Here is a 10,391-nt window from a genome sequence, read left to right as displayed (position 1 = left end):
ACACCAAGATTTTTCACTTTATTACCTGAAATCAGTTTAATCCCATCCAAATGAAGTGACTGACTAATCAGCTTCTTTTTCAGAGACTCTGGTCCAAAGACTATAACTTCTGTTTTGTCTGCATTCAGAAGGAGAAAGTTAAGAGTCATCCAGGTTTTTATGTCTTCAGACATGCCTGTAATCTATGTAATGGGTTAGCTTCATCTGGATTATAGACAGATATAGCTGGGTATCATCAGCATAACAGTGAATATTAATCCCATGCTGTCTACTAATTCTACCCATGGTAGAATTAGTAGACAGCATGGAATGTCTAATCAAGGGGGACGAACACATAAAGTATTCGGCCCCCTTGAACTTTTCAACCTTTTCCCACATTTCAGTCTTAAAACTTAAAGAACAAAAATTTTCAATTTCTGTGAAGAATCAAAAAGTGGGATCCAGTCATGAAGGGGAACAAAATGTGCTGGATATGCAAAGTGGGGCATGCAAAATGAATGGGCTCTTTTACTTTTTAGTGCAGCAAACTCTCTCCAGAGGTTCAGTGAGGATCTCTGAATGATCCGATGATGACCGATAATGATCAATAGTATCCAGCCTCTGTATAAATATTCTTGCTCTGTGATCAAAGGAGTATCAGACCATTGGAAAGCTATGAAGACCCGCCATCCCACTGAACCTTCAGACTGATCAGAGATGCAGCCAAGAGGCCCATTATCACTCTGTATGAGCTGCATAGATCTAAAGCTGAGGAGGGAGACTCTGTCCATAGGACAGCAATCAATCATATGGTGCACACATCTGGCCTTTATGGAAGAAAGACATTTCTAAAAGATATCCATAAAAATTCTGGTTTAAAGTTTGCCACCAGATATCTGGGAGACACAGCAAACATGTGGCAGAAGGAACTCTGCTCAGAGGGAACCAAAATCCAACTTTATGGAAACAATTCAAAATGTTATGTGTTGGCTCAAAAGCAACACAGCTCAACATCCTGAACGCAACAACCCCACTGTCAGACATGGTGGTGGCAGCAATATGGTCTAGGTCTGCTTTTCTTCAGCAGGGATAATGGTTAAAACTGATGGGAAGATGGATGGATCCAAATACAGGAGCATCCTGGAAGAAAAGCTGTTGGAGTCTGCAGAAGACCGGAGACCAGGACAGAGATTTATATTCCAAAAAGACGAAGATCCAAAACAGAAAGCAAAATTTAGAATAGAACAGTTTACAAATAAAGACATTCAAGTGTTAGAATGCCCTGGTCAAAGTCCAGACCTGAATCTAATTGAGATTGAGATCTGTGGAAAGAACTAAAAAAGGCTGTTCACAAACTCTCTCCATCTAACCTCACTGAGCTCCAGCTGTTTGTAGGAAGAATAGGAACATTTCAGTTTGTAATGCCAGCAATAGGTAGGGCTGCAGAGTATTAACTCAAGGAGGCTGAATAATTTTGAATACCCAATTTTTGTGTTTGAAAGTTTTGAAAAGTCTGAAATTCACATACATTTTATTCTACTTAATGAAGTTGTTGATTCCTCATGAAAAGGGTTCTGGTTCTGTTAAAAGGTGTTTTTCCTCTCCACTGTTGCTGCATGCATGCCCAGTGTGAGGGATTGCTTTACTGTCAACAATGCATTTCAAGCAAATATCTACTGTCTGTACATACTAATCCAGGAGTACCGAATCCTGTAGTCACTGACTCAATGCAATCTAACTCAAACAAATCTGACAGGGTAATGTGATTCAATAGTCTCACATTCTTTCCTTGAGATGATGGGTGTTGTGAATTGAGATATATAAATACACTTAAAAAAACGGAAATTAAATCAAATATTGATGAGCGCATGCATAAACATATTTTAATGCTGTGTTTGTGTAACTGCAAACAGAGATTGTTTTTGCCTTATTTAAAGATCTATTCTATGTCTATAATCATGTTTCAATGTTTAAAGTTGAGCAAACAAAAAAAAAAAATGAGCAAACCTTCTGAAAATGAATCCCTGGGTGTGTACGAACTCCTGAGCACTCCCTTATTCAACATTCCTTTTTATGAATGGAATGTTTAAGTAAAACATTATACCATAAATATTGTGTCTTTAGGCACACTTTAGGCACACTTTGATGAAGCCCCTGGACTCACCGAGCCTTTCTGCAGTTCACTATTGCTGGTAAAAGTCTATATCGTCCATTATCTGTTGTGTTGTACTTCTCCAGGTCCAACTCATCCAGAACCTCCTCTGACATCTGCAGCATATAGGCCAGAGCTGTGCACTGGATCTCTGAGAGCTTCTGCTCGGATCTGTTCTCAGATTTCAGGAACTTTTGAATCTCGCCATAAACTGAGAGATCCTTCATTTCTATCAGGCAGAGGAAGATGTTAATGGCTGCATCTGGACAGCTATCTACAGGAACTTCCATCTCCTTTAGATTCTTGATGATGTTTTTAATTGATTCTGGATTGTTCTCCATTTGACCCAGCAGGCCTCCTAAGAGTCTCTGATTAGACTCCACAGAGAGGCCATGAAGGAAGCGAACAAACAATTCCAGGTGGTTATTTCCATATATAAGGCTTTGCCTCAAAGCTGTCATCAGTAAGTCCTCCAGAGATTTTTTACTGCAGTCTTCTCTCAGGAAGCTCCCCAGTACCTCTGTGTTCCTGCTGGTGAAACAGTGGAACATGTAAACTGCAGCCATAAACTCCTGGATGCTCAGATGGACAAAACTGTAGACCTGTTTCTGGAAGATCACATTCTCTCTTTTGAAGATAGCTGTACAAATGCCTGAGAACACAGAGGCCTCTCTTACATCCAGACCAACCTCCTCCAGGTCTTCTTGGTAGAACATGATGTTTTTTACCATCAGTTGTTCAAGCGCCAGCCTCCCCAGCTTCAGGAGAACTTTCTTGTCAGCCTCCATCAGCTCCTGCATACTTCTACCATGCCCTTCATGGTACTTGTTCTTCTTCCTCCTGGTCTGGACCAGCAGGAAGTGTGAGTACATGTCAGTCACAGTCTTGGGCAGCTCTCCTCTCTGCTCTGTGGTTAGCAGATCATCCAGAACTGTAGCAGTGATCCAGCAGAAGACAGGGATCACACATATAACATTGAGGCTTCTGCAGGTCTTGATATGGAATATGATCCTGCTGGCCTTCTCCTCTTCATCCCTGAATCTCCTCCTGAAGTACTCCTCTTTCTGGGTGTCAGTGAAGCCTCGTATTTCTGTTACTCTGGCAACACAGGAAAAAGGAATCTGACTGGCCGCTGCAGGTCTGGAAGTTATCCAGACCAGAGCAGAAGGAAGCAGGTTCCCCTTGATGAGGTTCATCAGCAGAATGTTGACTGATGTTTTCTGTGTGATATCAGAAACAATCAGACTGTTGTTGAAGTCCAAAGAAAGTCTGCTTTCATCCAGGCCATCAAAGATGAAGAGAAGCTTCCAGACAGCCAGCTTCTCTGCTGGGAGCTTATGGAGTGTTGGATGGAAAACATGGAGCAGCGTGAGAAGACTGTGCTGCTGATCTCTGATCAGGTTCAGCTCCCTGAAGGAAAGCAGAACCACCACACTGACATCTTGGTTCTCCAAGCCCTCTGCCCAGTCCAGAGTGAACTTCTGCACTGAGAAGGTTTTTCCAACACCAGCGACGCCGTTGGTTAGAACCACTCTGATTGGTCCATGTTGGTCAGGGAAGGCTTTGAAGATGTCATGGCACCTGATGGGAGTGTCATGGCACCTGATGGGAGTATCATGGAGGTTTTGGATCTTGGAAGCTCTCTCCATCCACCTCACCTCATGATGGGTATTGAGCGTTTCACTCTGTGCCTCTATGATGTAGAGCTCAGTGTAGATCCTGTTGAGGAGGGTTTGACTTCCTGTTTCATTGCTGCCTTCAGTCACATTTTCACATCTTCTCTTCAGGCTGCTCTTATGTTCCTCTAGAATCTCCATCAGACCAACATCTGCTGAAACACATAAGAAAAGACAACTGAAGGAAAAACCATGATTTAGTGGTGAAGTTGGACCCAAACTATCTGGAGCATTAGGAGGTATTATCATTAGAAGGACTTTTTCTTTTAAACAAGTGATGCTAAACAATTCAGCCTTTTCTCAGAAACAGAACTTTTTTTCAATTGTCAGACAGTATTTTTCTACCTCTGGTTGTGGCATCATCTGGATCTTATTCACAGAGCAGAAAAGATAATAAACGCTGACAGAAATATGCAAGAAGGAGCGCATCTTGTACATGGGGGCTGAGGTCCTTTGGAGTAAGCTGCCCCCTGCTAGAATCTTTCTATGAGTCTGCAATGGCCCTATCCCACCTTTACGCTGTTGTCTGTCTGACCTAGGCTGCACTCTGGACTCAGTGGAGAAAGTGGCTGAGAGGAGGGTGTTGTCCAAGCTTCCATCCATCATGGACACCACCTTCCATCCTCTGCACCAGACTGGAGAGGAGCTGAGCAGCTCCTTTAGTCAAAGACTTTTACACCCTGTTTGTAGAAAGGAGGGTGTAGTGTTATGGTTTTCCACTTTTGGGACACTGAATTTTTAGTTTTCAGTTATTCTGTTTTGTTGATCTTTGTTTTATTTTCCCACTACATCCTAGCTTTCTAAGTTACTCTCTGTTGCCCCCTTTGTGCTGTTTTCCTTTCCCCTTTCCTCCCTTCTTGTTAGTTCCACTCACACCTGCTCCATATTCAGCTCATGAGGCCATCCTTTGTTCTGTTCCCCTTGTAGGCACCACCTCTGCAGTTACTTAGTGCAGATTCCTTGTTGTTCTTTGTTGTTATTTCCTATATATATATAAGTGGAGTTATAAACTATAATGACAGATAATAGCAGATAAAAGATTTACAGATTATTTACAGCTATAGTTTAAAAGTGCATGTCAGTGGTCTTGGATCAGTAGGTTGTTGTGTCTGTGTGTGCTGGTGTGGGTTCTAGTTTGCAGGCTTTTGTAACGCCTCCCAGAGGCAAGGAGTGAGAAGAGTGTGTGTGCAGGGTGAGTGGAGTCTGGTTGTTTTTTTCTAGCCCTTTTCAGACACCACTTCCTGTAGATGTCCTTGATGCCAGGGAGTGGCATGTGCTTGGCAGTTTTCAAAACCCTCTGAAATGCCTTGTAGTTCGGGGCAGAACTGTTTCCATACCAAACTGATACAGTTGATGAAGATGCTCTCAATAGTGCAGCGGAAGACGTTCATGAGGATCTCTGGGTTACAGATGGTGCTTGGAAATCGGGACAATGAAGGTGGACTTTACAAAGGTCACTGCCACAGTGTGGACAGGTTGAAGCTCTCCAGCCAGCTCCCCAGAGCACACTCTGAAGACTCGTCCAGGGATGGCACCAGGACCCCTATACTTGTGGGCTTCAATCCTGCTCAAAACCACTCCTATGTCAATAGAGTGGGCGGGTGTAATTACTGCTTGGCTTCCGTTGCAGTGTTCCCTCTCTCTAAATAAGCACGGAAGTTGTTAAACTCGTTGAGGAAGGAGACACAAGAGGAGGCAGGGAAGGTGTTGTTGGTCCTGTAGTCTGTGAGAATTTGAAGGCCTTGCCATATGCGTTGGGGTTGGAGTTGGAGAAGAGGTCCTCATCCTTCGTTTTGTAGTGATGTTTGGCCTTCTTGATGTCCCTGTTCTGCTTAGCACTGGCTGCAATGTAGGCTTGTGCATCCCCTGAGCTTAAAACGATGTTGCGGGCTTTCAGCAGGAGGCGAACATCCCGCTTAATCCAGGACATCTGGTTGGGGTAGATGGAAATAAGTTTGTGGACGGTGACACTGTCTATAATGAAGATGTGGGCCAGTACAAATGAGGTATACTGATCATACTCTGAGTCCTGAGGCACAGCGTCTTAGCCCTCTGGCCACACCTTTACTGTCCTCACAGTAGGTTTCAGATGTTGGATGAGTGATGAGTACCGAGGTGTTAGGAACAGGGAGAAATGTTCTGATTGCCCAATGTGGGATAGGGGTGTTGCCTTGTAAGGGGCTAGTTGAAAATACTGCTAAGGTTTTCAGAGACTCTAGCAACATCTGGAATGCTTGTTTTTGTATGCTGATGTTCCTTTTTCTGCTTCCCTACTTCTCACTAGACTTCTTCTTGTTAGTTTTCAGTCTGTCTGCTTCTCTCTCCTTGAACCCCAGTGGGCCTCAGCAGATGGCCACTCACACTGAGCCTGGTCCTGCTGGAGGTTTCTTCCTGTTAAAAGGAAGTTTTGCCTCTCCACTGTCGCAACAAGCATGCTTAGTGTGAGGGATGGCTAAAGAGTCAATGAGTCGATGCAATCAGGTAATTTTTCTTAAATAGAAAAATTTGAGTCAGTTTGACTGTATGATCTGGTAAACTGTAAAGTGCCTTGGAATGACATGTGTTGTGAAGTGGCGCTATATAAATAAACTGAATTGAATTGAATTGTTAGTGGGAATGTTTTGGCTTGTGTGTGGAGGGTTGTGATGACGCCTGGGTTGTGTTCCAGTTGGTGGTGTGAGTCAAATGCAGGTCAGGTAGGTGTGTGTGTAAACATCTATGTTGAGTTGTCTGTCTTCCATGATGTGAACTGTGCAGTCCAGGAAGTCCATGCTGTCATCTTTCACATCTTACCGGGTGAACTGGATTTTTCTGTCCACTGCATTTATGGGGTCTGTGAAGGTTTTGATATTCTTGATCTTTATTTGAACCCATGTGTCATCTACGTATCTGAACCAGTGACCGGGTTTTGTTCTCATTTAAGAGTCTAAAGCTTTTCACTTCTATGTATAATTTTTTCCACTTTAGGAGACACAGGAAAGCCCATCACACATCCAATCTTGTGCCTGCTGAAACCTTGGCTGAAATGGAAGTATGTAGTGTTGAGGCACCAGTCCAGAAATAATAGATGTGGTCAGTGGTCTGATTGGTCCTGTCTGGCAGAGTGTGGTGTTGAAGTAAATGTATCTTTACTGTGAAGACTGCTTCTAAGGTGGAGAAGAAGCAAAGAAGGGTCTCCAAAGTAACCCAAATCTTGTGTGAATGACGAGGCACCACAGACAGAATTTAGTTATTGCAGCTGTTCTCAAAACTTTATAGTAAAAAGCTAATTGGAAATAAAAAGAGGTGCACTCTACTACTATTCATTTAAAGGGGGCTACTAAGCCATTTGTGCGTATGACACAATGGGAACCCAGATAATTGTGGCTCTGATTTCCTACCCTGTCTCTCCTTGTGTGAAATCAGCAATGTAGGTTTCTTTCATCTCTTTGCTTTCTTGAGTCAAAACTACAACCAGCTTTATAGAAATTATCAGGTTTACCACTGGAAAGCCCAGAGATATGACAATTTTTGTCAGCCTCCAGTCAACCCAACAGTACTTCACAACTTATGAATCCCTTTTAAGATGTAAATGCCCTGTCATTAGTGCAGTGGCTGGACAACCATTCCACCCGCTTCAGTTTCGGTTTTAGCTCAAGTCTCTCTCTTGATGAGTGTTTTACCTGAGAGTAGGGGGTAAAACTGACCACAAGGCATCATATTTGTAATAAAATAAAACTAGGTCTAGGTCATCAGTGTTGCCAACACAGGAATGATTTCAGACAGCGGAGCCACCAACGCAGCTATCAGATGATAACTGATCTGTACACTCAAAAAAGCTGGAACGCTGTACAGAGGGAAAACAAGAATATGAAGATGTTCTCTATATACATAGAGAACATCTGCCCTATCTACTAGGGGGCAAATATAACTCAGTTCTGCTGCTCTGCTGCGGCGAGCAGCGGAGAGATAGCATCCTGAGACTGCAGTAAAGTTGGCAATATATTCACAGATTCGGCTTTTCCGGATTAATAACTCGTCGGCGGATGATTTATTCTACAAAACAGACACCTCTCTCCAACCACAGCAAGGCAGACAGTGAGCTACAACCGTATTTTCCTCAAAACGAGTCTCCTATTGTGCTGGGAGAATTACATTGGACCCTATGGAGAGCTTGCTGCTTCGCAAATGCTTAGGGACCGTCTGCAAGTTGCAACATCATAAAAAAAATCTGAGAGAAATATTCAAAAGTGTCAACAAGGAGAGGTGGATTGTTATCAAATGCATTTTATGTGTATCTCATCTCATGTCTTTTATTAAACATTTATTGGATTCGAAAATAATACGTTTTTGAGGAATTTCCCAAAGTCTAAATGACAAATGGTATTAGAATAAGTATAAAATGAGCAATGACTATACTATAGATCATTGTTGTGCCTCCAAACTTGTAGCATGCATAGGTAACCTCATTTAGTTCAGACTAAAACTCTTACTGTGGGAAAATGTGCTAAAAAAATGTTTAGATGTTTTCATTGTTATTCTAAGCAGGCCAGGTGTTCAATCTCTGCAACAGGAACCACAGCACTGAGCGTTGTGTGCACTTCACAAAGTATACCTATCACAAATGCAGGAAGGTCTCACCTTGGGTTTGTGAGAACTGCTAAATGGGACAATTTCAGCTTCATATATAGTGCTTTTCCTTGGGTGAAATAAATGTTACTCCAATACTGAAATCATACTGTTTGTCATTCTCTAAGCAGAAATGTTGAATGACATGAAAAGGCAAGAACAGGAAAAATACAATAATTCTCTAAGTTATTTTTTTCACATAGTAAGCTTTGCAATATAAATGAGTCTGTTGGTGAATGGACAATATAAATAGGCTCTGCCTTGCCTTATTGGAAAAATATGTTTATTACCTGTTCTCAGCTCAGGAACTAGGACCCGTATGATATCTGGTTGTTCAATAGGTCTGCCTAAATAAAAGATTTAGATATGACTTATCAACTAATTCTTGCAAAAAGTTCTAATTTTTCAGAGGAAGGTAATGGAAAGTGTTTGGAGCATGCTCTGGTTCTGATGCCAGTTTGTTTAATCCTTTATCCAGTCTCATGTAGAAGGGCTGGTCATATCACAGGTTATTAGTGTTGAGATATATTACCAACATGTAGCTAAATCAGTGGGGTGAACCATCTGGAACCATCCCCCTGTTTGCCATCTGAAACCATCCCCCTGTTCTTCTCCACAATAAAAACCCCTGTACCAACCCACTGTGGGAGGCAGCCACCTCAGACAGACTAATCAGCCGAGACTCCGACCGGAAGTGCTCCCGCGTCACTCATGGCATAAAAACACGTTGCGAGCAGACCATTCCCTCTTTTTCCATGGGTGTAAAGCCCACCAAGAGAGACTTGTTTCACGTGAAATACCAGAAGAAAGCTGACTGGAAGTAGCTTTCGTTTTCCTGCGTCAAAAATCACAGATCACAGTGTTCCATCGTGCATAGCGGCTGCGCCAACTGGGGAGACAGAAGCCTTTGAAGCTGACCACGAAGTGAGTTTTGTTTTCCCCTTTCTTTGGACGGATCAGCCGGGAGGATGCTCCTCGCCAATTACTTCCCCAAAATCCATCCTGTTCAACTCGTGAGCATATCAAGCCCTCTGCTGTAGCACCGAACTGACTCAACTTTCCCAAGGGGTGGACAGGTGCCAAGAAACCCTCTGCGCGGCCGAAACCAAGCCACGGTTTCCTTGGAAACACCAGCCTTCCACGGACGGGAAGCAGCTCACAGTTAAATCAATTTCCTTTCTGTGTAGTGTTTTGCATAGATGTTAGATTTTCTGTAATGCTGAATTATTAGAATAAAAAAATCATTGGTTAATCTGTAGTGGTTTTGGTTCTCCATATAAAGGAGGGTTTATCACTCAGGTTGAATCCAACCCCTTTTGGTAATAGTGCGAATAAACAGAGATAAAAGGTTCTTTATTGATAATTTAATAGCCTTGCTGATAACTTCACCTGGGCCAATAGACTTGTGGATACCTGGATTTTAACAGCCGGTCCAGGAACCCTCCAGAGGTGAATCCGCAACCCGGTAAGTAGATAATTCAAGGCTACAATTATCCACCTAAGAACACTAAATCAATTTTGCCTTCGATTTTGGGGCTTGGAGAAAAACTGAAATTCTCTGGGACTTCTAGTGTTAAAAATTTAGGACAAAGGCTTGAAAACAATGCAAATTCAACCCATAGTTGGGCTGGACACTGATGTTATATTTAAATCAGCTGAGAAAAAAAAACGAAATTTAGAGAAAAGAAAGCCATCACAGACTTTTAAAATTCCAAATTTAAATCAAAGATGTCAAAATGTTTCAATATAGAATTAAAGGAAGCTCTGCTTGGAGATGTTCAGTCTTACCTGCTGTACAGCTGCACTGATGGACACTCATAGGTCCATCTCTGGTTTTGCAGGTTCTTCCACACTGAGGGCAAGAAGGGGGTTCTGATAGAACAGGCTGGAGTGGCTTATTGCATCTGTTGAACAAAAGAAACAAATATCCCATGAAAACAGATAAAAAAGTAAACCTTGTTCTTGTCTTAAATGTC

General features: G+C 42.5%; 1 protein-coding gene across 1 annotated transcript in view; it reads right to left on the bottom strand.

The window, feature by feature from the left end:
* The window catches only part of LOC107103594 (NACHT, LRR and PYD domains-containing protein 12-like), a 127,019-nt gene that overhangs the window by 84,037 nt on the left and 32,591 nt on the right, over positions 1-10,391 (bottom strand). Inside the window, exons 5-6 of the mRNA XM_015403363.1 lie at positions 10,204-10,319; positions 2,144-3,962 (exon numbers count right to left, since the gene is read on the bottom strand). Coding sequence (XP_015258849.1) covers positions 2,144-3,962; positions 10,204-10,319 — 1,935 coding nt within the window. The remainder of the gene's footprint in view (positions 1-2,143; positions 3,963-10,203; positions 10,320-10,391) is intronic.

Source organism: Cyprinodon variegatus, unplaced genomic scaffold (genome assembly GCF_000732505.1).
Source record: "Cyprinodon variegatus isolate N-32 unplaced genomic scaffold, C_variegatus-1.0 Scaffold1484, whole genome shotgun sequence".
Lineage (NCBI taxonomy): Eukaryota > Metazoa > Chordata > Actinopteri > Cyprinodontiformes > Cyprinodontidae > Cyprinodon > Cyprinodon variegatus.
Note: the sequence above shows the minus strand (reverse complement) of the source record. Positions and strands in the feature narration are given on the sequence as shown.